General features: G+C 48.3%; 4 protein-coding genes across 5 annotated transcripts in view; 2 read left to right on the plus strand and 2 right to left on the minus strand.

Moving 5' to 3' along the window:
- The first annotated feature begins 321 nt into the window (after window positions 1–321).
- MRPL40 (mitochondrial ribosomal protein L40) lies at window positions 322–3,412 on the plus strand. The gene is made up of 4 exons (XM_054592706.1): window positions 322–576; window positions 934–1,017; window positions 1,978–2,136; window positions 2,979–3,412. Exons 1-4 carry the CDS (start codon window positions 524–526, stop codon window positions 3,301–3,303), a joined length of 621 nt encoding a protein of 206 aa, XP_054448681.1. The 5' UTR covers window positions 322–523; the 3' UTR covers window positions 3,304–3,412.
- Window positions 3,413–3,419: 7 nt separating this feature from the next.
- Window positions 3,420–8,015, minus strand: CUNH22orf39 (chromosome unknown C22orf39 homolog). Its single transcript, XM_054592709.1, has 3 exons — window positions 7,962–8,015; window positions 7,649–7,816; window positions 3,420–5,032 (listed from the first exon to the last, which is right to left on the minus strand). Exons 1-3 carry the CDS (start codon window positions 7,983–7,985, stop codon window positions 4,904–4,906), a joined length of 321 nt encoding a protein of 106 aa, XP_054448684.1. The 5' UTR covers window positions 7,986–8,015; the 3' UTR covers window positions 3,420–4,903.
- A 1,722-nt stretch (window positions 8,016–9,737) lies between these two features.
- Window positions 9,738–26,133, minus strand: UFD1 (ubiquitin recognition factor in ER associated degradation 1). Its single transcript, XM_054592704.1, has 12 exons — window positions 26,013–26,133; window positions 22,994–23,126; window positions 22,598–22,630; window positions 19,724–19,845; window positions 18,365–18,495; window positions 16,802–16,874; window positions 14,249–14,317; window positions 13,281–13,346; window positions 12,976–13,023; window positions 12,083–12,171; window positions 11,231–11,312; window positions 9,738–10,549 (listed from the first exon to the last, which is right to left on the minus strand). Exons 1-12 carry the CDS (start codon window positions 26,013–26,015, stop codon window positions 10,475–10,477), a joined length of 924 nt encoding a protein of 307 aa, XP_054448679.1. The 5' UTR covers window positions 26,016–26,133; the 3' UTR covers window positions 9,738–10,474.
- A 726-nt stretch (window positions 26,134–26,859) lies between these two features.
- The window catches only part of CDC45 (cell division cycle 45), a 29,341-nt gene continuing 28,462 nt past the window's right edge, over window positions 26,860–27,738 (plus strand). For both annotated transcript variants that reach the window (XM_054592694.1, XM_054592695.1), the window contains exons 1-2: window positions 26,860–26,910; window positions 27,036–27,095. In XM_054592694.1, coding sequence (XP_054448669.1) covers window positions 26,860–26,910; window positions 27,036–27,095 — 111 coding nt within the window. The remainder of the gene's footprint in view (window positions 26,911–27,035; window positions 27,096–27,738) is intronic.

The following is a 27,738-nucleotide window of genomic DNA, read 5'->3' on the forward strand; positions in this document are numbered from 1 at the left end:
GTGCAGCCACCGGCGTGCGGTCGCAGTCCCGGGCTTGCAAGGATGCAAGGGGATGAGCGAGCCCTGGGGTGGGTCTGGGGGAAGGCCGAGGCGGTGCGTTTATTGGAAGATCAGGACCATTTTCACAGACGTGGAAACTTAGATGTGGGGTAGAGGGATAGCCCCACGGCCACTTCGGCGGCACTGCAGGGTCTTGGCTATCGCAAGGGTGCAGCCCGACTAGGTAGGGGTGCGGCGTTCGGACTCGCAGCGCCGGGCGGACGTAGAAGAGAGGACACACACCGGCGCCGGCGGCGAGGCGCTCGGGGCAGGGCCAGGCTTGATCCAGCCCTCCGTTCGGGGCGTGCCCGCGCGCCGCCGTTACGTCCGGGCCCGCCAAGCGCGATCCAACCCGCGCGGATCGCGCCCCAGGGCGGAACGAGGGAGTGTGGATCCACGGCACGGTCGGACCAGAGAGCGAAACACAGCGGGACGGACCGCAGAGGTGCGCGCCGTGAAGCAGTCGGTGGCTGCCTTAGGAGCCATGGCCGCCGCAGTGCTGGGAGCTATCGTGCGCACCCTGTGTTCGCCGTGCTGGTGAGTGCGGACCTCAGACCCTATGCGGGGTGCCCAGGGCGCACGCTGGGGACTCCGCGCCAGCTAGCACAAGCCTCGCCTGCGCTTCCTCCCCGACTGCCTTGTCCACAAATATCTAAGAAGGTGGCTGATCCCGCCTCTTCCTGTGGCTGAGAATTCGAGGACACTGGCGAGCCCTTGCGACTGCTTTCTGATGTGAACCGGAGATTTTGAAAAATCTCCCACACTGACCTTGCTGTCATATCTAGCAGTTACATGTGCCTTAGGTTTTGCAGGCACTGTTAAAAAAAAAAGGGGTGGGTTGACTTGTTTAGTGGGGGAGATTCATGTTTATACATACTCTTTTATCTTTTTCAGGCGACCGGGAACTTGGCAGACACAGATTAGAGACACCCACCATCGAGCTTCATTGTTGTCTTTCTGGGAACTCATTCCTATGAGGTAAACTTAACTGGGGGGGTCTGACCTCTTTGGGGGTGTCAGCAAGAGATAGATGTGCACCTGAATAAAACAAAACAAGACTACTATTTGGTTTACAAAATTAATAGCCTACAAAATTTCTCAGTTAAATTTAGCTAGATGTTTTAATGTCTTTTCTACATCCTCTGTATGGAATATTGCTGTGTCTGTAATCAGAAAACAAAAATTAAATGTAAAAGTAGTTTAAATAAAATGTAGTTAGCTTTGAATGGATTCTTGTTTTTTTAAAGGGCAAAGCATACACTTTCTCTCCATGGGCCTTCCATTTCTGACTCCCTGGAGAAGTGGGGGGAAGTGTGAGGACTAGTTTTTCCACCTGGAACTCTGGATGCTTTCTAGGACTTGATTCAAGAAATCTGGTCTTGATGCTGAAGGATTTGATTATTCCTAACAGTAAATTACCACCATAGGAGATGTGCTCCTGAGAGTAAATCAGACTTTTGTTAATACTCTAGGAGGGGAACATTTGTTAAGAAACCCCCCAAAGTAGGGACATGCTAGTCGCTTTTAGGTTGTTTTAGCCTTACTGACCTCATTCTTATAAATCACAAATCCATTTAAGGTGTGAGTAATTAGTTCCTAATTCATCAGTTTGGTATTTTCACGTTTCGATGCAATCCCAAGGCACACCTGAACTCCAGCACTAAAGATAAGCACTTCTTTTTAATTTATACCCTGATACCCCCTGATGTTTTTCTACCCCTTCCTGGGTTGACAGTGCCCACACAGTCCTCACAAGAACCCTGGGGTAGAGGCCATCTCCCTGCCACACTCATTCTATGAGGTCTGGATCATGTGCACACAGTCCATTCCCCAGTGCAGAGCTCAGTACAAGCTTGGGGTACTTTACCTAGGGCCATGTCTCTCAGCATGTTCGTGAGACTAAAGAGGAAAATTTTTAATGTTTGCTTTATCCCTTAGAGCAGAACCTCTGCGGAAGAAGAAGAAGGTAGATCCTAAAAAAGACCAAGCTGTAAAAGACCGTTTGAAAAAGAGGATCCGACGACTAGAAAAGGCTAGCCAAGAGCTAATTCCCATTGAAGATTTTATTACGCCTGTGAAGTTCCTGGATGAAGTGAGGTAAGGGTCTTCTAGGGTTGAGGTCCTCAGAGCAAAGGGGTTCATCACCTACAAGTAGTTCTACCTGCAGTTCATGCCAGTGGTAGGACGGGGTCAGTCGGCTTGGGCTGACTCCTTTTCCCCTTATTTCTCACAGGAGTTGGAAACATTCCTGGGTAGTGCTCTTGAATGGCTGAATATGGGAAAGAAACTCAGAATAATTGTTTGATAAGCCAGGCCAGATATTTGAGTGAAGTTTGTATTTGCATTACTCAAAAGTTCATAATTGCTCTTTTGCAAGAGAGGTTGTAGTTGTGACTGGTGACTTGGGTGTGCAGGCCTTGCCCATCCTGATCGTAGAAAACCCCTACCCTCTTGCTTTGTGATGCAGATGCTCACAGCTGGGATGTGTTGTGTATAGGATTACTGTCTTATAAAAGTGTGTGCTATCTATAAAGTAGCTGCACCTTGCCATACAAGTGGGACACAGGTGTCTTTTGGTACTCCAGGGCTAATAGGCTCTTGACCCCTTGGGATTTTGGTGTCTGTTTTCATTATACCATTTCACTTTTCTCCAAAGTCATCTCTCATCAAAGGTAGTGTCTACCTGGGAAAGAGGAAGTGCTATCAGTCTCCTCAGAGCATCACTCTTATCTGCAAGTAAAGCAAATGTCACTGGTTTGTAGCATCAGTTGGAGCTGCCACCACATATAACATTCCATTCCTTAATTTGTCCCAAACTTTCACTTTCTTTCCTAAGTTCCATCTGTGTCTGGCAGGGAGGATGCATGGGCAATAAGCAGTTACCCAAACTCCCTGGTCAGTGATCCCCAGCTCACACCTTTGGATTTATGTGTTCCCAGACAGCGGCCTCAGGTCGAGCTCTCCTTTGAGGAGGATGAGCGGAGAGCTTTGCTTCTGAAGAAGTGGTCCTTGTACAAGCAGCGAGAGCATGAGATGGAGAGGGAAGCCATCAACTCCATGCTTGAGGCCCAGCAGGAAGCTCTGCAGGAGCTGAAACTCACGTCCCAGGAGCTCCATATGGAGGCCATCAAGCGGGACCCCAGTCTGTTCCCCTTTGAGAGAGAAGGGCCAACGTATACACCACCAATCTCCAACTACCAGCCCCCTGAAGGCAGGTACCACGACATCACCAAGGTGTACACACAAGTGGAATTCAAGAGGTAGAGCTGCAGGCAGCCGTCTGAACAATCTGCCTGCCCTTCAGAGCCAGAATGACAAGGGTTCAAGTCTGCTTGTCACAGTATTAGACATGCTGAGAATAAATGTAAATGTAATCAAGTGTCTCTTTGTCTTATGTTAGAGTCAAAATTAATTCACCCAAGGATGGACAGAGGCAAGAGGTACTGCCCTTCCTTGCCAGGCACCAGGGAGAGGATGCCCAAGCCTTGATCATTGCCCCCCAGTAAAAAGGAAGATTCCAATTCTGTGGCAGGAGGCATAAAATGATCCCAAGAAACAGGGGAAGGATGTGTAGGCTCTGTGCTGTCTGCACATGGGGGCAGACAGAACACACGAACTTCCTCACATCATTGTCAGCAGGGCCAGCTTAGCATTTTAAGCTGGGGAGGGAGGCTGGAGAGCGGAGCAAGCCAGGGACACACTACTGAACAAAGCTGCTGTGTTCCACCGGAAGGTGGGGCTCCAGGGGCTGAGGACTCTTAATCGAGTACCGTTAGTTCTGGGATGGTGACTGTCATTAGCATGCTGGGGTTGCCAGAACAAAATGGCAGACTGCAGGGCTAAAAAAGGCATTTCTCACAGTTCTGGAAGCTAGAACTCCCAAGGCTGAAGGAGTAGCAGGGTTGGTTGGTCTGAAGGCCTCTCTGGCGTCTTGATGGCCACCTTTTTGCTGTGTCCGCACATGGTCATCCCTCTCCAGCCATGGTGGATTATGGCCTAACTAACCTTCATGACCTCGCCTTAACAATGAGTACAATCAGATGCGAAATTTAACAATCTCAACAACTGAACTGTTCATTTAATTTTCAGTTTCTCTTTGAAACCCAATGTGTAAAATGGCTTTTGACATACTCCACATTTTCTAAAAACGATCAGGGGAAATAGTAAGGGAAGCAGACCAAAATTCCACATGTCCTGGGTTTGGGTTTCTTCAGCCAAGAGTCCGTGAACCCTTTTTATGCAAGGTGGTGTGTTCCATAGCTGTGTACAGTTCTTAAAAAACAGAATCTCACCTCCTGTGAGCCTAGGAGGTGCGGCATGCTAGTCCAGAGGCACGCCTCGCCTGTGTCTGCAGAGGACCTGCGCAAGGGGGCCACAGCCAAGTGTGAGCACCAGTGGCCGGCCGTGCTTGGTCATCACCAAGCTAGGACCAGGTGAGGTGTTCATGGCAGCACAACCATTTAGTTACCTCATTCTGACCCCTCTACATGTCCACAGGGGTCACAGCTACCACTCAAGAGTTTATCTCAGAATCTAGACCTCAGGATGACCATCTCCTGTACTACTGTCCGCGTGGGAGGGAGGAGCATGAGACAGCCCAACCTGCCTGCTCACAGCAGTCTGCAATGGTGCTTGGCCTCCTGGAAGCTGTGCAGCGGGCAAAACTGTCTTCCAGAGCATGGCAGCAGTGGGGCACCCTGAATGCAGGTAAGGGTTGGGCAAGTAGCCCTGGAGACGTTGAGCTCCGTGTTCCAAGCCAGGCAGAAGCTCCCAGGCACCTACTAGAATGGGCCAGTCAGAGTCCTTGGGGTCGTGCAACAGCTCCACTTGAAACAGACCAGAGGAAGCTGTGCAGGGGTGCTTGTCACTTGTCTGTCTCCTCCTGCGGCAGAGGGAGGTGCCAGTCTGCAGGGGGGTTCTGCCTCGGGGTCCACACCAGGATGTGCTTTCGTGCGGCCTGGACTCTCCTACGCTCGCTCTCACAGAGGGACCGCTGTGCAAGGGAGACCCGGTCACTTCACACCTCACGTGCCCTTGTACCTCCCTCCTCCGCAGCAACCGCCCAAACACAGATGGACAAACAGAATACATGATACACACCACTCTGAAACTCTGCTTCCATCTAATGCCCCTTGGCACTTGTTCCGTATTAGCACACACATATCTAGACCATACGTTCTGTGCTACTCTGAAAAACTACAATTGACCCTTGAACAACATGGGGTTAGGGGTACCAACCCACCACACAGTTGAAAATCTGTGTGTAACTTCAGTCAACTGTCTTTACACATGGAATCCCAATTGTGGGTGGAAAATATAGTTGACCTCTGAACAACACAGGTTTGAACAGTGAGGATCCATTTAAAAAATGCACAGAAGTGGACCCATGCAGTTTAAACCTATGTTGTTCAAGGGTCAACTGTACTGTGTAGATCACCATAATTGGAGGAAATTGTACAAATATCTTCTCCTGGGCCTCAGGGCTGAGGCTTTTGGGTGACCTAATGAGATTCACCTGCTAAGGCTAGCTGGGGCTGAGCTGGAAGAAGAGACAAGAGTCTGCAAGAGTGGCTGGAGGAAGGAAGATCGGGCAAGAGACATGTCCAGGGAGCCCTGGATGGGCGAGGAAGACTCCAGACCACCGATGGTACTCTCCCCAAAATAAACACAGGACAGTACATCACAGCTGTGACAAGGTCCCTTGGTTAGTTGCCAGGGCCTATGCTGGCCTCTTTACACCTGGTAATTTCAGTTTTCTTCTTAAGCTCTAGTGTCTCAAATAGATGTTTTTGTTCTTGTTTAAAAAGTGATCAGAAACACAAAGTAGAATATGAAACACTCCCAGACCTTCATCCCTGAGGTGATGTTAACAGCTTCCCCACCACACTTTTAGGCCTAAATTTCAGAACCATTATATGTTTCCCTAAAGATGGAATAATCTTCTATTGGCTGCTTTTGGTATACTTTCTGCTTTTTTCACTGAGCCATCTTTCTATGCTACGATATTTCAGTAGCTATTGTTTTTCACCAGAATATGTTACCATCTATTCTTTAACGGCTATTGTAATACTCCATTGTGTGGAAGGTGTTATTTGGTCAAATGTCTGTTGGTGTCATTTAGGACACTTTAAGTTTTTGCACTATCACAGTGACAAAATGGACATTTTGAACTTTGTGCTGTTACCCAGTTACTTCCCTAGTATAAACTTCTAGAAGTAAAACTGGGGTCACAAGGTATGCATTTGACTTTAGACCATCAGATCACCTGACACCACCAATACTGCACAAGGACCCCTGACTCTCCGAAACCCTATGGACACCTGACATTCTGCTAGGTAAAAACCACCCATTGTAGTCTTAACTATTATACCAGGCCACTGGCTTTTCTTTCTGAATGAATTCCTTCTTTGTATCCTTTGCCTACTTTTCTATTCTAAAATCATCCCTATTTTTCTTACTGATACATGAGCTCATACATATATAAAGGTTACTAAATCTTTTGCCATACAGGCTACAAGTTATCTTTCCCATTTTTTGGACTGCCACTTACTATGGACTTGTCACATTTTCTACTATACATTAGCTTGGTTTCCACATCCGTTTGTCTGTTTCAATAATAACATACACTTAACAGCAATGAGGCAGCCACCAATCCTTCGGGCTCCCCTTCCCCAGGCACCCTCACAGCTTCTCTCCATCTCCCCACCCCCAACAGCCCCAAGGCACCATTGTATTCTAGACTGGAATGTAGGTGCTAGGAGGGCAAGTGCTCTGTTCTCATCATTTCTGTATCCCTAAGAGTGCCCAACATGATAAATATCTGCCGAATGCCTGGACAACTAAAACTGCTTCCTTACTAGTCTCTGTGTCCTCCATAACATATGCCGACCCCCCCCCCCCACTTCCTGCAGCCAGATTGACCTTTTAAAGGTATAAATCAAATCATGCTTCCCAGCACATGTTTAGGCTAGAATCTAAGGGTGTTCAACCTTTTGGCGTCTCTGGGCCACACTGGAAGAAGAAAAGTTGTCTTGGGCCACACATTAAATAGAGTGCAACACGTGATCACAAAAAACACTCTCATGATGTTTTAAGTAAACTTACGATTTTGTGTTGGGCCACATTCATAGCCCTCCTGAGCTGCATGAGGCCGGCGGGCCGCAGGTTGGACACCCCTGAAGGCCCACCAGGTGTCTGGTACTGCCTCAGCCTCGTGCCCTACCCTTCCCTCTACAGCCCACCCACCTTCTGCTCCAAGCACTTGGATCCTTGTTCCCAATTTGACCCCCTGAGGTTCGAAGAGGGCTGCTAAGGCTGCTTCTTGGTCTTTCAGGACTCAGCCATATCACCGCCTTTGCACGTAAGGTGGCAACCCTAACACTGCTATGGGGGACCCTCCCCTCTTTTCCTTCAGTGTCTGAAAACCCAGTTCATTGACTAATTTTTGCTCTTTCTCGAAAGTAAGAAAACACAAAAAGAGGGAGGCCCCTGGCAGTGCTCTTCTCCAGAGTCCCAGGACCTAGAACGTGGACAGGTGTGGCCTGTGCACTAGGGCGCCCCGACGATCCGCCCAGGCGCCTCAGCGCCACCCCCGGCTTCCCAGGCGCACCTGGGCCTCGGCGCTCCGGCGCTCCTCCCATTCGTGGCAGCTGTCCAGGTCGCGTCGCCATTGCTCGCAGGCCGGCCACTCGCCGTGGACGTAGTAGTGGTGCAGGAAGTGCCCAGCGCTGCGGCAGAGCTTCCACTCGGCGCGATAAGCTTCGCAGGGGCGCGGCGGCTGCAGTGAGAGTTATACCTAAGGCTGACAGCGCTGCACCGCTCACCCCAGAGCCCCAACCCGAACCCATACCAGGAGACCTCGGTTAAGCCGATCACACGGTCCGATAAGGCCCCTGCAGGTCCCAGGCGCCCACCACACTTACCCGCCAGCTGGCGCCCTCAGCCATGTCAAGGCGAATACCGAACCCTCGCTCTCCTCAGCCCTCTAGCCAATGAGGATTGATTAGGTCGGCACCACGTGAGAAACCAAGGAACTCAGATATGACGATTTAAATCCTCCCCACCTCTTTGAGACTACCAATAAACAGGACTTCCGAGTGCCGCCGCCAATCACAGCCCGGGAAGGTGGAGCACGCGAGGAGGGGCGGAGCCCAGGTGGACCAGGGGTGTGCCTCGAGGGTGAGAAAACGCAGCCAGGAGCCAGGGCGGTGGCTGTGCTGACAGAGGACATCCGTCCATCCGTGACAGCCGCATTAAGTCGGCTGTTTCTGAAACCACGCAGGCCAGTTCTTTTCAGCGGCCGTTATTTTCATAAATCTCAAAGATTGGATTTATTGTCGGAACAACATACTGTGCAGTAGCTGTCGTGAACTTGTCATGTCTACTGCTGTCGTGTCCACCCGAGGACAGAGATAAACTCACAAAATAACTGGGGTTGGCTGGGCATGACATGCGTTGACGGTCAGGTATCTAGAGTGCGGAATGACCTCCCGAGGGAACTCAGAATGGAAGTGGAGGCAAGAAGGGCTTTCTGAGCAGAGGAATGGAGGCTGTGAGCGGCATGAGGTACAAGTCCAGGGGCGTATGATTACCAGCGAAAGCTTTACTGAGACAGGAAGCCCTACAAGAGCAATGGTTCTCCACCTTCTGCAAACGTAATCACGTGCTCAGCCGTTGCTGGGCCTCCTCTGGGACTTAGACTGGGTCAGAAGCCCTGCAGGTGGCCCAGAAAGCTGCGATTTTATCAGGAGTCCTGCCATGTTGGCTCACAGACCAAGACTGGAAAAGACACTATTTGACAATAAGGCTGCGGGCCAGGATACAGCAGTAATGACCAGGACTTTTGCTCCAGGTGACCCCAGTGTGTCACCAGAAGACCCATCAACTGGGGTCCATCCCTGCCCCAGGCAGAAGAGTGTATCTCCAGCAAGAGAACAGGAGTGATTTCATTGCATATACAGTAGGTGATGCTTAGGTAACACAAAAGCCCAGGGCTAGCTTCTTCTTACCCATCAAATGACAATGTGTCAGACAATGTGATCCTTATAATACAGGCTGCCCATCCAGCAAGGGCTTCTATGTCTGATAATGAAACTGCAACCCCGTAAGTGAAGGGTCAGGTAGGTGACGGCAGTGTTCCACATTTATCACCAGTCATGTTATTTTGGGTCACAGGGCCCAGATGTGGTCATCATGACAATCTTCGATGCTTATTTACTGAGGTTACATGGGTGGGCCCTGGGGCCATTGTCCTGGAGTGATGCATCCTCTCCTCTTCTGGGTGTTGGGAGGAGCCCTGTCCAGAGAAGGACCCCTCTGCCTACAAGCAGGAGACTTGGTACAAGGGGGAGAACCTGCTGGGCTTGACCACCCCCACCCGGGGGTCAGAGAGCCTCATTTCTCCCTACATTGTCCAGGAGAAGCCCCCTGGAGAAGCTCTCTTCTAACAGCAGGATGGAATGGGGGACACCTGCAAGCAGGCCTTCCTCCAACTCCTGGTCAGTGCCCCAACCATCAATTCATGTTGGCACCTAATCAGACATTTAGAGGCACTCCAAGTTTAGTCATTCCCTGTTTTTATTTGAAATTCTTGATTTAGAATTATTTTCAAGGGACAAAAAAGAGTAATGTAATTGGATTAACACAGTCAGAAGATCTCACTTTATAGATAGTGAGGATCTGAGACCAATACAAAATAAAGACAGGCCAGCCGAACCTTGGATAACAGTACTTTAAACTGGGAGTGGGGTATAGGGAAGGAAAAAGAGGACTGTTATCTTTAGCTTTTATTTATTCTAATATTCATATTGTGCTTCACCATGAAGGTTCCCCTCCCCACCATAGAACCTATTCATTAAGAAGCCAGCTATTTCCAAATGAACTCTAAAAGCTGAAGTGCTTTCAGATCAGTTTTTCCTTCTGAAGAATGGTTCTGTTGGGGGAAAAATATGTAAAATAAATACTTAAACTGCAGCCCAAGTAACAGAATAACCACTATTTATGGAACACAAATCTATTTAAACAACTTTTCTCAAGGCCAACAGCAACGTCTAAACTACAGACTCACACAAAAAAAGATAAACAAAGAGAAAGAACACCGCAGGTTAGAGCAATTCAATCCCCTCCATTAGCTTTTATCAGGAACTGGGGACTCTATTTCTGTTGAGGCAGTGGGAGTGCTCCCAGGGGCTGAAAGCAAGAAGTGGCGAGGCGGCCACCTATGGGACCTCAGAGACAGCTTTCTCTTTCCCCAATTCAAGTACAAAAAGTCCTGCTGTTCCACTTCCAGGTTAAACTCGACAATTCTTAGGTGACTCTAAACAAAACTAGCATGAAAGTGTTCTCTGCGATAGTCTCATCCCTGGGAGAGCCAGTAACTAAAAGCCATTATGCTGCAATTGATTATTTTATTTTCCAATCAGCTAACAGTCCCAACTTATGGTTTTCTTCCCTTTTTACGCAATGACTGTCCTTCTCCAGAGAAAGCAACGAATCTGCCTCCAGCTTCATCCTGTGTGAAGATAAAGTACTACTTTCAGAAACTTTTTGGAGGTTTATAAAAAATGTTATACTCTGTTACTCATGTATTGTACCATTCACCCATTTTCCTTACTTCCACATTATTCATAAGAAATGTCTTTGAAATATAAATACAAATCAAGATCAATTAAATTGAAAACACAACCACACAATCACAACTATGTGTCTATTATAGCCTTTAGTCTCAGGTTGAATGTGTATCATTTTGAAGATGCACCAGACTTCTGATGTAAAAAATACACCCCCAAAAGAAAAAACACCTATAACTACAGCACCAAAAATATTTCTAGTCACTTTTTTGTATATGCTTATATAAATTATTTTCATACTTAATCCCCAAGTTTCAAGTCAATGAATTTCTTATCCAGTACATTCTAAAACCTACAGAGAATTCCATCACATGAGAGAGGCAGTCCTCTACCATCGGATGTTATTTCCAGGTTTGTAGTACTTTAAATTGCTGCGGTGAGTAGCTTAATGTATTTGCACATAGCTGTTATTTCCTAGAAGTTGAATTCCTCAGTAAGCTATTCTCCAACCAGTAAAAAGAGGGCTTATTTTTTCCTGAACCCTCAAAAACAGCAAATACCTTTTATATGTTTGTATTGCTAGTCAGTCATCCCTAGACTCATTACCCAGGAAGTAGACTCACCTCTTCAACTTTTTTGATCAGTGGACGTGAATTTCTGATGAAAGTGATCTTACCAAGTTTAAATTCATAATTGGGAATGCCTCTGTAAAGAAGACAGAGGATGAGAAATGTCAGTTCCAGGAGAAAAGGATTCAAATTCACTTCTGACAGTCAAGAGGAAGGCAAGCCAAAGAGCTGACAAGTGTCCTCCTGGTAGTGATTCTCTTTCTGGGGTATGTGGCTATACATGACCATGGCCTTGGGTCAGCGCCCTGGTGCTCTCCAGCAGGCCTCCAGGAGAGAACCAGCAGGCAACTGGGTCAGGGGCCCTCAGACTTGGGGCCTGGCCTGTAGTGAGGGGTCACCTGGAGGTTTGGAAGCTCTCATCAAATCTGCTCTCCAGCCTCATGGATCACCCTGGAACAGGTACACTTGCACTAAACTCATTTCATTCCTTCAGAGAGTAGGTAAAAAAAACAAAACATTTCTAGCATTCTCCTTCTGCTCTAACACAAAGTAGACAGGTGACATATTTCATCCCTGCCATCACCGTAACAGCCACCAGGCAGGGAATCTGCTGAGTCCCTGGATCAAAAAATAAAAACACATCTCACTGAGGCACTCCTGCCTCCTGCTTGAGGCAAGTTAAGGTACTTGATGAAGTCACAAAACAGAAAAATAGTTTCCTAGTCCCCCAAGGAGAGCAGGTAGGGGTGGAGGGGTGGCAGGGATTCATCTACTTGGCGAGTCTCTTTGATCCAGGCTTTGTCTCCAGAGCTGGAGTGCGCCTGCGCCCCCGCCCCAAGATCTGGCACAGACCTTCCCTAAATGGCGATAATGCATCAGGCTGGGGCAGAGACAGGGCAGGCCCACCTTTTTATGTCTCCAGGCTTGATTGGGGAAGGGCTGGGCTCTACACCTTTCTTCTTCCCATCCAGTCTATTCCCGGAGCCGGAGAAGGCCTAGAGAGGTAAGCAGGAGCGTGTGGGTGTGTAAGCCCTGAGAAAGTGAGCACATACATGCCCTCTGCCGAGACCACTGCAGGGGGATGCCACCCAGTCCCCCTCCGGAGAGGCCCTCGCTCCCCAGCTGCGAAAGTATGGGCAGCTGAGAACTCTGCCCAGCCCCTCAACTGCTGTGAGCGGAAGGGAGCCTCCTGGCCCAAGAGCAGCCACCCCTCAGAGGCAGCAAGTAGCCAAACACAGGCTGGAAGCTCTGGCCCTGGACTCTGCGAGGCCACCCAGTTTGGGGCCCTGTGGTGGACTAAGACCTTCATTGCCACTGCCCCACAGCTCAGCTTTCCAGTCCTGCCTCCTCCACTGCCTCCCAGTGCACCAGTACCTTCACACTGGCCATATCCACTTTTTCCCCAGGGAGACTGGCTGGCGGCAGCGCTCCAGGGTCATATTACAATTTACTTTCAAACAGTGCAGGCAAAAAGAGGACATGTTCTTAGAGATAAAGCAAACGTGGTCACATTGGTGAATCTAAGTGAAGGGTGTATGTGTTTCTGTTATACTATTTTAATTTTTTGGTAGAACGTTAAAAAGAAGAAAAAGTTGTGGCTGCCTTACAGATTTGTTAGAAGGATTCCATAAGAACGTGGATGTCAAGTGCCGTGTAACTGACGAAGTGGTAGACACGTGTGTGTACAGATACCCAGAGGCCCAGTCCCTGCTGAGGTCCACAGAGTGTTACTGAGTGGCTAGAACGGGCAGGTGGCACAGCAGTAGCACAGGAAGTAAAACACGTGGCCTGGTACTCACTCGGAAGCCCAGCTCTCCGGCATAGCCGCTATGGTCAGCTTCTCCTTCCTGACAAAGGACAGAGAAGTGGGAGATAAGCTTCCCATCAGGGATACCCCAACTTTTCCCTTGGACCCCTCATTTTTATTGCTGTCTCTGTACCCAAACAGCTGGGACATCTCCTGGGAGCAGGGCTGGAAGAAAAAGAGAACCAGTAGAGGCCAAACATGGGCCAGCAGTCAGGACAGACAGACCAGGGCCCACTCCCAAACCCCACTACCAGAGAGGTCAAACCTGCCAGGCCGAGGGGGAGAGAGACAACTCACAGTTGACTCCTCATGCTGGACTTGTCTTTCGGGTTCTTTGTAGCCCAGTGGAGCATCAAAATCTACCTGTGTTCCCAAGATGAAAAATAAAACTGTGAGACACAGTGGCACTCAGATTTCCTTAGCTTGTCTGTTTGCAATTGAGACAACTGTAGATTTACATGCAGTTCTAAGAAATAACACAGAAAGATGCCCTGTATACTTTGCCCAGTTTTCCCAATGGTGACCTTTTTACAAAATTATAGCACAGTATCACCACTAGGATATTGATAGCTACACTATTCAGAATTCCTCAGTTTTACAAGAACTCACTTTATAAGTTCTCACAATTTTATCACCAGTGTAGTTACTGGTGATAAAACTACACAGAGACCAGTGTAGTTTCATGCATCCATGACCACAGTCAAGATGCTGAACAGTCCCAACACCACAGGACCCCTTTGTGTTATACTTCTGTACCATACCCACACCTATGCCAGGAGTCTTCTCCACCACCCAGAGCCCCTTGCAACAACTCTTCTGTCCTCCCTTTCTGAAGTGTTGTCATTTCAAGAATGCTACAAAAATGGAATCGGTGTGAACCATCTGGGGTTGGCTTTTTTCCCCCCCTCAGCCTCATTCTCTGGAAAGTCACTAGGCTGTTGGCTGTTGTGTCCCAAAATTTCCTTCCTACTCGGGAGCTGAGAAGCCCTCCTTAGCTTTTAAGAAGATTCTTTCCTTGGCAGGTCTGAAATGCCAGTAGATTTAGCCATCTCAAAACTGGAGGCAACTCTGCCACCTCCACTGGCCCTGGGAAGGATCACAAGGTCAGCAGCCTCATGATGTTTTGGCAGCATTTTCCTCCCCTCTCACTCAAATATTCCCTGGGGTTGTGTGACAGAGACACCCTTCTGGGGCATTGGCCTGCAAGGACTACCAAATACTTGTCTCCCCCAGGCCTAAATCATTATAAGCAGCAAGCCACTCACATTCATGTCACACTCGATGATGGACACAGCCTTGTCAGGCTTGGTCTCCATCACCCGCAGTTCATAGATCTGTGGGAAGAACACAGAAGTCAGTTGGATAATTTCACAGCAGCACTGGAGTTGTTCATCATTTATGTTATTGCAGCTCCCTACCAGGTGCTTAGAGACATATCATTTACCTCCACAACACCCTCCTCAGCCACACCTCTCCCTCCAACAATGAGGCTATGCACATGGACTGCCCTGATGTCTGCCCATTACTCAAGAGAAGCTATTTCTCAAGTGGTTCCAATCAGACAAGGGAATTATGAATCAAATTGCAAAAGACACTTATAACCTTTATCCTAGAAAATATACTCCTAGGAATTTATTTATTTTTTTTCTTAATCCTCACCCAAGGGTATGTTCTATTAATTTTAGAAAGGAGAGGGGAGGAAGGGAGAGAGGAAGGGGGGTGAGGGGGAGGGGGGGAGAGAGAGAGAGAGAGAAGAGAAGAGAGAAGAGAGTGAAACATCAATAGGTTGTCTCCCATACGTGCCCCTATCGGGGGTTAAACCCACAACCTAGGTATGTGCCCTGATCCCACAACATTTTGGTGTATGGGACAATGCTTCAACCAACTGAGCCACCTGGCCAGGGGAGGAATTTATTCTAAATAATTAGCTTAAATACACAAAGGGGAAATTCTAAGAATACTCATTCCAACACTGCCCAGAATAATATATAGCCAAACTTTAGTCGAGAATAAGTAAGTTATAATCACCAGTGGAATACAATGCAGCCAAAAGAAAATAAATTAAAAAACCAGTTATCTTGCTATGTGTCTAGAACAATCTCATGTATGTGAAAACATACACTTAAAACACCCACAGGATAGGAACTAAAAGTAGTTGAATCTATTTTTTCAACATTGCTTTCTTTAAGGTTCTTTCTTTTGACTTAGACTATGCCTTGTTTTAGTAATGGACAGCCCAGATAGTCCCATCATTTAAAAAACCTAAAGGTTAGGGGGAAAGTCACTGAAGTAAAGTGAGAAGGCTCAATGTGCCATGTCTATTTTTAAAAGTTTCTCCATTATTTAACTGAGAGATTCTTAAAAGCTTCTTGTGTTTCTTGTGAGTCTACCAATACATTAATAACTTAGGTTTTATCCTGACTTAACTGGGTTCTACCACAAGGGCCCTTTAGGGATCTAATCTTCCATACTTCCTTACTCTATGTAACTCATTTTCCTCTTGCAGTCCGAAAGTATAATCAATTTAGTTATATTTAGCATTAGTACCTTAATATTAAGAACAATAACATTAAGACTACCTGTAGTTAATTATGAAAGTTTATAAAATCAGTTAAAGTAGACAATACTTAAAATGTTTCCCACAAAGCTAAAGGCAACAGGATTACTTCTGAGTTTTATAGAAAAATGTGATTCAAAACACAAAAAATTGAAAAGGAAGGATTCTCATTACCAGATGCTGCAAACAGAAGGAAATTGCTGGAGTACACACTGGATCCCTACACTGACACCAAGGGAGAAACTGTCTTCTCTGTCCTGGAGGAAGGGACTGGATGAACCACAAGCTCCTGTTCATGGCTGTGAAGACCCCGGTCCCCGAGGAGACGGGAGTGTGTGAAGGAGGGAAGAGATGGCCTCAGGGAAAGGCATGCCAGGGTCATGGTCACTCCTGAGCACTAGGTCATCCACTCTGCAGCAACTCCGTGAAGGTCAATCATGGTCACTCTCACAGTGGACAAGGGGTATCAACATCACTGCTCCATGCCTGTGTTGGATGGTCTATCAATGCGACTAACAACTATTACATCTTCCCTCAGACAAGTTGCCATGGATAATGAGTAAGTGATGCTGTCTGGAATTTGTGGGAAATCAGATGCTTTCCACTATACATGAAATGGATGAGAAATGGAGGATGAAATACAGTATTTCACTTTACAGCTAAATTGTCTAGATGCAGACACCTAACAAACATGGAATCATGGGTGAACAAAAGTGATGTTCTGACCTAAAAAACCTGTGTCAAGATGAACAAGACCAAAGGCTCTAAGAGAAAAAAGGAAGAGGATGTGGACTCCATGAAGAGAGGTGACCTCAGGTGGCACTATCACTAGGCGATCCAGGCTCTGCTTCCAGGTGCCCCACAGCACTGGAAGCACACTGCACAGAAAGCTCCAGGAGGAGCTGTGTGCTTCTAAAGGAGGAAATCACAAGGACAAGGACCCAGACTGGCTCATTTCTGCATCCTGACAGTCTAGCAAAGGGCTTATCTCAGATTTTAGGAGTAATACAGACCTTTCTAACTGAGGCACAATTGGCAGGCTCACCACCATGATGCAGACACATGATTAGTAAATATAACAGTGTTAAGCTCATTCACCTATAAATATAACCAATCTACTATAAAAACATAGTTCCTGAATGATTAGTAAAGGCTCTAAAAAGCAAACAGTAAGGCAGCAATTAGTTGACAAACATCATGTACAACAAATCGATACTTCTCTCTCTCTGGGCACTGCAGGTCCTATGGCTGACACACTCACCTTCTCATTGTAGTTGATGGCAATCACGTCCCCAGTGGTCAGACAGGCAAAGTTTCTCAATGCATTTTCTAATCTGCACACACACAGTCAAGGCATAAATATAAACTGTGGCTCCAGAATCTGCCATGACATGGCACATCCCAGAAAGGATCTTAGAGTCTGAGGGAGAAGGAGCCAGGCTGTCTAGGTTCACTTCTCTTGGTCACACAGCCTTCCAGGGCGACATCAACTTTGTAAAAAGGGACTTGTGTAGAATGCGCCTTCACTCCTCATTTGAAATGCATGCGGCAGGACTGCCCTGCCCTGGACCCCTAATGACCCCTGAGCTGTCAAACCCAAGCCACTAGGCCTCTGAAGGTGAATATGGCTCCTGCGTCACTGCTCTGTGTTAACTGCATATATCCAGACTGTCAGCCAGACCAGGGAGCACCGGATTGACTCTCAGCTGCTGAAAGTAATGCCCTTTCTCTTTAGACTAGCAAGTAAACTACGAGAAAAGTTGCTTCTGAAGGCAATCCAGTAAGTAGGCAGAACATGTAAAAATTCAGAGAAAATCATGAGGGGCTATGATCACAGCAGCAGGCCTCACTCCCAGGCACTGACAGCCAGACAAGCACCTGCCAGCAAAGCTCTGAATGATAATGAGACTTTGCCACAGGACGCTGTCCTGCCTGAGGATCGGAAGCCTCTACCACTGCCTGCCGTGAGCAGGGCCCACCACCCCTGCCCACAGACACAGTCAGCAGACGGCTCGACATGTCTCACCCATATCTAGGACATGGCTGGAAGCAGGCTGCTCCTGAGCTCCTGCCTGGAGAGAATGTGCAGGCGGGGCAGGTGGAGGCAGCTTTTCTTTTACTATTGACTTATCTGTATTTTTTTCAAAGATGCATTTTTAAAAACAAATAGGTGACAGAGTGACTACTCTGTAACATAATCTCAACAAGTCAAACTGGGGGCTCCAAAGTACTGTAGTCCACACACAGGTCGCCCGGCTACCCACAATGGTTACTCTGTAAATTATATAAACACACGTCTGGCTTATATTTAAAGAACGTATCCCTGCCCCGCCCCGCTCCCCACAAATCCCTAGAACCTAAAACCTTTGCTTTGTTCTTGCTGAAAGAAAGTTTACTAAGGCAATGCTCCCCATTGATCTGGAATGAAAAGCCCTAAACCTGATTAAAAGGGGAGGCTGAGTGGCAAGTTCTTGGGCACCAGTGCCTCACAGGGGTTGGGGGCTGAGAGGGAGACCAGTTGGCCCTCTCCTACCAGGATATACTGGGCTTTGTGCAAGGTGTCGTAGTCCACCTGAAGGAAGGGTTCCACTTTGCCCATGAGAAAATATAAAGAGAGAATTAAGAAGAGGCCCACAGAGTGTGTGGCGCACTTGTCAGGCCCAGGTCCAGGAGGCATGGCAGATGTTCAGGTTGAGCATCACTCTTCTCCAATCATAAAATGTTTGTGCTCCTCAAAGCAGGCACACATTCAAAAAAAGCACTCAGTTTTGCTGACTGCCAGTACACTCCTCTTTCGCCCTGAACCCTTATCTCAAAAGGATACACTGCTTTGGGGTTGGTGATATCCAGAAAGTCAGGGCTCTGAGGTTGAAACTTGGAGTATGTGGCCACTTGAAGGTTGACACTTTCCACCTGAACCAGGCCCCCTTCCTCCAACAGCAAATTCTGCATCATCTAAAGGAAAAAGAAGGCTACATGAGGCTCCAGGAAATCAAATGGCCAGAAGGACTGTCATCAATCCATACACTGAGCAGGCTGAAGCCTGACATTCAGGTCGCCTCTTCCTTGGGACACTGTTCCAGACTGACTCGCCCTGAAGAAGCTGGGAGCTTGAGGTGGCGTGGAGCCTGCCAATCAGCCAACAGAATGCTTATTCACGGGGGCTGACTCAGTAGTAGCAGCTGGGAAACTCCAGACAACCCCCTATCCTGCTGAGAGCTGGAAGGCCAGCTCAGGACGAGGTGAGCCGGCAGCTCCTTGCTACCTAAACAGGCAATGTGATGTGATGTTTCTCAGTAAAAAGGATTCAGTCAGTTTTCTGGTCCAAAGTGGTCTAAGAACCTAGACAAGGGGCCACCAAGTCTATGGGTTGGAGAGAGAACCTTTGAGGTCCAGTATATCCCAGTGTCACCACCTCCTCTCTCACCTCTGCAGAGGTGCTACGGAGGGGTCCTGCAGATCCAGAGTGACCCACGAAGTTGCACTGCCTGATACTTGAACCACCCACAGTGCTCTACTGAATGAGCAGAAGACCTCCAACCCAGGAAGGGGACCTCCAGACATGCAGGACAATGATGCACTGAGAGGCAAGTGCTGGGGAGGGCAAGTGAGCAAGAAAGCAAGTTGGGTCTAGGCTCTGAGATGTAAGAGATCCCCATGGGACTGAGATGGGGAAACATCACAAGAAAGGCCAGGCAGCAGATGTGATGGGGAGTGGAGGTCTCCTGTTGGGGAAGGGCTGGCCCTGCGTAGCACTCTGGAAGTGTAAGTGCTCTAGAGAAGGGCCGCCTCTCTAGAGGCAACAAAGTGCTTGCTTTGAAAAAAGATTCTTTTACAGGCAAGAGAGTAAACACACTCATTGCAACAGAACTGGGGGAGAAACTACTGAAAATGGGGAGAAAATGTATAAAAATCTAAAATTCTGTACTTAGACCATTTAAAAAATACTTCTGCTTTATTATCTTTAAAGAGCCTTACCCAGATCACAGGTAAATGGCATGGCTATGGTGTCTAGGCTACAACTGAGCACCCATCAAAGAAAAGGCTATTCAGAATGCCCTCCCTCACTCTAATTCTGAGGGAAAGACACTTGCACATGCTTGGGAGAGGGTGGTTCCTTCCTGAGGTCCCACCCCCACAACTGGCTCACAGGCTCCCCAAAGACCAGGACGGCCCCACTCACCCAGTGTGGCAGGTAGCAGATACCCTCATCAGCCACAAATTCCAGCACACCGCAGTGCGTCATGCGGTCCGAGTTCTTGTTGGTCAGTTTGAACAGCATGGGGTAGGTAATGTTGAGTCGGCCTAAAAACAAGAAAGGCAGTATGACAAGGCTTCTGCAAGGGAGAGAAACCCTGTTCCCCGAGCATGCTCCCCTGCAGAGTGGCCTCCTGGGTACCTGCCATGGAGGCACATAGCCTTGCCCCACCAGAGCAGGTACTCAGACCCTCGTGGTGCTTAGCCTTTCAGTGTCTGCCCACCCACCAGACCCCACCTTCCTTCTGAGATCACAGAACTTGGCCCAGAACTCAGAAATATTCAGGTTCTCAGCAGCAGCTTACGCTTGTGATTTTCTGAAATTCCAGTTTTAAAAAGTGGCATGCTTACTCATTAATTTGCAAATAATTTAAGTGCCAACTGTGTGCTAAACAAAATTGCCACCTTCAAAGGTTTCTAGTGAGCAAGCTGAGAAAAAACAAGTGCGCCCAGATGCAGCGGCACTGTGGGAAGGGTGGGCAGAGGGAAGCAGGGCTCCTCGAGGATGTCCTCTAGTCGAGTCTGGCGGTGGGAAGGCCAGGAATGGAATTCCAGGCAGAGGAAGCAGCCTGGGCAAAGGCACGGAGGGCAGGGGAGCCCAGCCAGTACAGGAACGGCTGACAATTAGGTGAGACTGGGGCACAGAGACAGGGTATGAAGCCACGAGGAGGGGAGGCTGGGTGGGACACCATGTTGGGTGACTGACACCAGTCAGCAGTGCGGACTCTCAGCAGGGTCATGGCACAGTACATTCCCTCAGAGGCAGAGGCTACGGAGGGCCAGAGGCAGGCAAATAGGACTGCTGGCATGCTGACCCCGAAGTACAGGGAACACAAAAAGGAGGAGCTAGCAACAGGGAGAAGAACCCAGGAGAGTCCAGGACTGGGACAGACTGACATAGTGACAGTGTTCATCACAGGCCAGACCCTCACACAGTCTTCCTATTACCCCTTTTATCTACAGAGAACCAAAGCACGCAGATTCAGCAACACGCCCAGGATCCATGGTGACACTGGGATTCAACCCAGGTGACTGGCCCAAATCTGGGGCTTAAAACCACTAAAGCCCACCTTAGCCTGTTGATTCAGGCAAACTTGGCAACAGAAGTTTCATTCAGCAGTCAGGAGTATTGCAGACTCCATTTGGAATCTCCCTAAAAATTCTGGTAAAGCAGACCAAGTAAAGAGGTTGGACATGCCATCACACAAAGCAGAGGGGAGCCTCCAGGAGTGGCTCCTCACTGCACAGGCAGAGGTAGGCATGGGTGTTTCCTCTGCCACCAAAGGTGACTTGAATGCTGACAGTACGTGGCCAAGTGCCCAAAACCCAAGCCTTCTGGCCCGAGGGCACCCCCTAGCAGTAGAGCCAAGGGAAGGAAATGAAGTCAGTCAGGGCGAATTGGATCAGGCTCCAGTCAATGGTTCAAGATTCTTGTGGTTGGAAGAAAACCCTGTGTTCCTCAGTCTGTTGGTTTTCAAAGTGCATTTTGTGTTTAGAGGCATGCCTTGGGGCTCCCAAGCTGTCTGCACTCGCTCACTTCCTCCAGCCGGAGCAGTGACCCTTTTTGTAAATTAGGACTCACTGTAAGATTTCACGTGGACAGTTCCTCCCATGACTTAAAAGATCTGAACAACACTGATCTAAATCCCTCTGTCCCGGAGTCCTGTGCAAAGGGTCACACTGGCGCTCAGCTCCTGGGTCAGCTCAAATGGAAAGGCAGGGTCTCTGAGGGCCCTGACCCCTCTATTGTTACAGGGACCTGTCTGAGGGATGTGAACCCCTCAACTTTATCCACCCACTGGCTGAGCTGGAGCCAGGATTAAAGGCTTCCACTGGGTGTGGCCACTGCTGCTGTTGGCATCGGTGAACGCTGATGGCGAAAGGCTACCACCTCACGCTTTCTGACAGGCGTTACATGGGTTTAGGCTGTTTGTAAACACATCACAGGGCACCATCTAGGAGTGGGTACTTCTGCCACACAGCAGCTCTGATGGAAAGTGCTGTGTGCCCACGTTTAAAAATGAGGTCACTAAAGTTCAGACAGGCCAAGTCATTAGTTTAGAGCCCGGCCAGGCAAGGTGCAAAGTCCAAGCCAGAATGACACCAGAGGTGGCGCCCTTTCTCTAGGTGTACTGGACACAAAGTATGGACCCTCCTGCTGGTGGCCTCCATATCTCCTGCTTCAGATGGGAGGAATTCACACCAGAAAAACCACTGAATCTCAAAAGGCAATGACTGTGCCTATGGTCAGGGTTTTCTGTGTCCTGGTGGAGTGGGGCCAGGGCATGAGGAGTCTAAATTGCTCTCAAGGGATGTCGGGGTCAGGGATCGATGTAGGAGCCAGTGAGAATAATAGCTTCTGGGGCAGAAGACTCTGTTTTTGACAGGCTGCAGATGTACCAGAGCAGAGGGGGGTAGAAATAAGGGCCTGGACTGAGGGAAGATGCTTGGGGAGGAGGAGAGAGCCCTGCCGCACAGCATCCTCTTGGGAGCCAACCATCATCCTCTAAGAGGAAACCTACTAAACCCAGCGAACAGCATCGGCTGCCCAGGCAGTGTGACAAGCACTAGTGCCCCAGCCTTCCTTTAGTCCTGATGGGATCAGAGACACGTCGGGGGAGACCCCCTTCACAGAGGAGGGACCTGGAGCCGAATACTCCTGGCCCCCAAGGCCACCTCATGGGGCATCTTTGGCCTCCGCTCTCACAACCCAGCATGCGTATTCCAGGGACAATTCACGACCAGATGTGGCACCCATCTTTATATTACTTAAGTTCCAAGTCATGTAGAATATACTTACTGAGTTGATCGAGGGCTGAGGGTGGCATAATTACTGTGGAAAGAACATTTTTAAAATATTAGGAAATAAAAATAAAAGGGGCAGAATAAAAGCCAAAATGCAGTTTCTGTTATATCTTTAAAAAGTATTAAACAATACTTATATGGCAGCCAGAATTTAATAATAATCTTTCAAAAAATTTTTACTTGTTGTCATTTATTTTGGGGAACCAAAGGCTACTAGCCATAAATCTAATAATAATTTGGACCCCTTCCCTCCCCAGCAAATCTGGGTCAAGGAGTATTTTCACTGTAAGTAGCTACTGTTACACATGCAAAATAAGGACTGTTGAAGATTATAAGCACTGCAGGTTGAGGGCAGGAAAAGTTACTATTCAAAATAAAAACAAGCACATACTCTTCCCGCCTTTCTCCACATCTGACCTGTCATTAGGCCCTGCAAGCATGGACACGGAGAAGCAGCGGTACTGGGTGGAGAAGCGGTTCTGGAAGACCCGGGGAATCGGGTGGTCAAACATGTTGAAAGAGAACTAGAAGAAGCAAAGAGACGCCAGAGTTAGAACAGAACAAAAGTACATTTTGTCTTATCAAAAGCAAAAACAGATCAGGGTAGTTAAGGCCGCAAAGAACAAGATGCACCGAACTCCTGAAGGACCACAGCGGTCTGCCTGAAGCACTTTCTGGTGGCACGGTGCATCTCAGATGTTTCCACCCTTTTTGCCATGCCCAGTCTGTCCCTCGGATCTAGTCTCCACCATTTTTAGATGGTATGATCTTACTAAAATAACTGGGCACATTAAGCCTGTCCTTAAATCTCTTTCAGCCATGCCCCCCTCCCCCCATATACACACCCTGTGATGCTGGTAGGACCTCCACACGCCCCTGGGACTGGTTACTGAAGGCCCCACAGTCTCCTACACCTGCAGTCGGTCTCCTCATCCCCTCACACCCCCACCCTGGGCTGGTTCCTCTGCCCCATGCACTTCTCCTTGTTAATAAAAATCTATTTATTGAGTGCCCACTTTCTGCCAGGCTCTGATCTAAGCACTAGGGGAACATCACTTCAGTGGTGTCTGTTTACTAACAAAACAGGTACAACCTCTGCCCTGGAAAAGCTGACGTTCAAGACAAGGGAAACATGCAAAAGAAAATGCCTATGGGTCAGGAGGCAAATGCTCTGAGGACAAAAGAGATTAAAGAAAGGAGAGCTCCTGGGAATGCTCTTTTAAGTGAGTGGTCAGGACGGGATCCTACAGAGTCTGGAAGGCCTGGAGGCGGGGCGAAGCAGAAAAACAGGGAACAGCATTTTCAACAGCGGGCATGTGGCACGCAGTGTTTTCACTCTTCCCCTCACTTCATGACCACCCTTTCCTTTCTTCAGGAACCTTCCCTGCTCTGCCCAGTGTCAGGGATGGTGCCCCTCCATGTGCCCTCATAGTGTGCTATACCATAGTACTCCCTCTCTCCTAATAAGTAGAGCCGAGACACGGTGCCATCAGGAAAGTAAGATCTTAACTCTTAAAGCTGTGGCATATGATGAGGCTTAGAAAACATGTTACATAGCAACCTGGGGTCTTCTCAAAGTATTGCAATTATTATGACATTTCAAAAAAGAATATAATAGCACAACAGGGTATTTATCCAAAAGGATTGAAAGTGGTGTCTTGAAGAGGTACTGCTCACAGTAGTGCTATTCACAATAGTGAAGTGGAAACAACAGCGATGTCCATTACTGGATGAATGGATAAAGAAAATGTCGTGTATACATACAATGGAATATTGTTCAGCCCTGGAAAGGAAGGAAATTCTGAATATGCTACAACATGGATAAACCTTGAGGACCTTATACTATGTGAAATATGTCATACACAAAAAGACAAAAAAATGTATGGTTCCCTTTACGTGAGTTCCCTAGAGTGGTCAAATTTATAGAGACAGAAATTAGAATGTTGGTCTTGAGGAGCGGGGGAAATGGGGAAATGGAGAATTGTTTGGTGGGTACATAGGTTGAGTTCTGTAAGATGAGAAAGTTCCGCAGTCCCATTACACGACAATGTGAATATTATTCAACTGAACACTTAAAATTGTGGGTTTTTTTTTTAACCACAAGTTTTAAAAAAAAACCTCAAAATAGACAAATATTTCTTGACTTGATTCCAAATATACATTAAGTAGAGGGAAAGCCATCTATGATAAAATAGTTTACTAGCAATTCCAAAATTAGCAAGCTGAACGAGCCATCTTCCTAAAATACAACTACGGTGCGCTCCTGCTTAAAATCTCAAACGGTTCTTCAGTCCCTGTGTTCTAGCAGGCTTCAAACCTTCGACTCTCTTATTTTGACCAACAGAACTCTGTTCAACACAATGTTGGCCAGAAGCCTAACACATACAAGTGTTTCTGGATGAAAGAGGGAAAAAAAGTGGGGGCCTTCTTGAGTCACTCTCACTACACCAGCCCATCTAAACCATTTCTTCTCTTTGCAATATGAAAAAGGAAAATAGGCAAAGTATTCAACACCCATACTCATCTGCTTTCAATCCACCCAGGAACCAGACCTTCTGTCCTTCCCTGCTGCTCCCCACCCCAAATCCTACTTTCCTTTATAAGCCCAAGGCTTAGCTTGTTGCCTACCACATATCAGGTATTCAAGGTCTGTTAAGTGGATAAACTTGAGACTAGAAGCATGATTCGACACACTTAGGATAAAAAAATCGAATAATCATTCCTTGTTGTAACAAAAATGAACAGGTCAGACAGACCTGGTTTCAAATTTTCACCCCTCATTTTTGTAACCTAAACTATCTACCTCTTTGAACCTTAGTTTTCTCATGGTTAAAATGATAATTATCACCTTTGCCTGCAAGGGGAGAGGAGATGAGATAAGGTGTGATGAAGGGCGGTAGGTGTTTAAAAAGAGCCAGCAAATATTAGCTACTTCTATTATCTTTACTGAATCACTTAAACAGCCGAAGACATACAGGATCACTACTAGGCAGAACCAGGAGGTACTGGGCTCAAGGAACCGGGTCAAGAGCGGAGTGTTCCTGCTCACAGGGATGTTCCCCCCAGGCAATCTTCCCGAGAAGCCCCTAATTCCGCTCCTCACCCCAACAACCTTCAATTAATTTGGTGTTTATGGGAACCTGTTACGTGTCTACCACTTGAGAAACCCGTGGGTGGAGGCAAACATGGAAGGAGCTCAAATCCAACTGAGAAGAAATGCGAACCACGACCCGAACTGGCGGGGATGACCCCGCTCGCAGTCAGGGGTACTGCTCTAGCCTGAAGCTCCCCGCACGCACAGACGGACCCGAATCAGGCCCGGGTGACTCGGCATCTCCTCAGCCCTCATGTCCGCTCCGCCGGGCCCCAACCCCGGCCCTAGCTCTCGGGCCCTGCCCCGCCGCGCTCACCATGATGGCACCTCTGACACGCAGATGCCGCTAGGTCCACGGAACGTTAAGACCCGACCGGTCCAACTCACTCCCCTCACAGCGACCGCCGCAGCCGCCTCGACTCGGAAGTCCTAGGAGGCTCACCGGAAGTGCTGGACTTGAGATGCAGGGGGAGGGGCCGAGAACGGCTCGGAGGCAAAGAGAAAAAGCCAGGCAAAGAGGCCTGGGTCTAAAGTTTCCCTGGAATAAACACTAAAGTAACTTTTAGAACTTGTGTCCATTTTAGGGGAATTTTAAAAATTATTTTAAATTACATTTTGATAGTATGCCCCTCTAGACGAATTTACCAGGGCCCATTTTCTTTACCGACTACACTACCCAGAATGCACTAGACCTTCAGTCTTTGCTGTGGCCTTTGGGGACCTATAGCGGAAGTAAGCTATACATTCGCCTTCGAACTAGAGCAAGAGCCTATTGAAATCGTGAACTGACGCCTTCGTTCGATGTATAAATACATCTAATTTTTCCTGGAGTTCCAGAGGGGGAGTAAAAGGCTTCTCTGCCCAAAGTAAAGATGTCCACCGACCGTGGGGTTTCTGGGTAAACGGGAGTCAGTGTGGCAAACTGTTTTCGTCCGGGTTGTTGATGACGCGCCTTTGGGGAGGTCCAGAATTTTTCAGCAGAGAATGCGGAGCCCTACAGCTGCTGCAATATGAACCAATCATAAAGGAAGAAAAACGGGAACTAAGTAGCTATTGGTTGGCCCGTGGGCCAATTGGAAGAACCCTGATTTGGCGGGAGTCTTGACCCCCGCCGGGGCTCTCGGTGACTAAGTGTGAGCTCTGGGTGTCTGGTCGCCGTGGTCATGTTCGTGTCCGATTTCCGCAAAGAGTTCTACGAGGTGGTCCAGAACCAGGTGACCCCCTTTCTTGGGCCGTGAGGCTTTTCGCGGAGAAGGGATGAAAGGGATTGGCCGTGGGAGGACGGGAGGGGCCCGGGGTAGGGGCGCTGCGCTCAGCTCTCCCTTTCTTTTTCTGACAGAGGGTACTTCTCTTCGTGGCTTCGGACGTGGATGCTCTGTGCGCTTGCAAGATCCTTCAGGTGAGCACTGAGGACCTTGGGAAGGTGGGACCGGGCGAGATGTGAGGGAGCGGCGGGGGCTGGGGGACGGGCCGGAGGTGGGGTCGTAGAGTCCGGAGGGAACTTGGTGAGGTGGGGAGCAGGGAGGGAGGCGAAGAGCAATGGGAGGAACCCCTCCCCAGGTGAGGGCACTAGTTGGGTGGGAGCTGGAGCAAAAAAACAAAGCTAGGGAGAGGGAATCTTGAGCGGTCGCTTCCCTGGCACGACAGTAATGGGTGGGTTAGAAAAGGATTAGGCAAAAGTCAGGGAGACTAGTTAGTATTTTTGCAATAAACTAGGCAAAAAAAAAAGGACTGCACTAGAGGCCTGGAGACCTGTAGTGGCTTCTGAAACGTGGGGTTTGAGACAGAAAAATCTGCGACAACTGAGGACATAGTGGTACCATAAGTAATGCTGGAAATGCAGGATTCCTTAGTCTATTATGGAAGGTCCTTGGTTCGTTTTGAATATGGTGCGATGGACGTTTCCATGAGCTTTGATCAGGGCCTTGGCTCAGGAACTACTTGTAAGAAGACCTAAAAAGCGCTCACCAGTGTGGCTCAGTCGGTTGGCACATCCTGCAAAGCCAAACGTCGCTGGTCGGATTCGCCAGCAGGGCACATGC

Source organism: Pteronotus mesoamericanus, unplaced genomic scaffold (genome assembly GCF_021234165.1).
Source record: "Pteronotus mesoamericanus isolate MK-2021 breed Mesoamerican mustached bat unplaced genomic scaffold, CSHL_Meso_final scaffold_371, whole genome shotgun sequence".
In the NCBI taxonomy this organism is placed as follows: domain Eukaryota; kingdom Metazoa; phylum Chordata; class Mammalia; order Chiroptera; family Mormoopidae; genus Pteronotus; species Pteronotus mesoamericanus.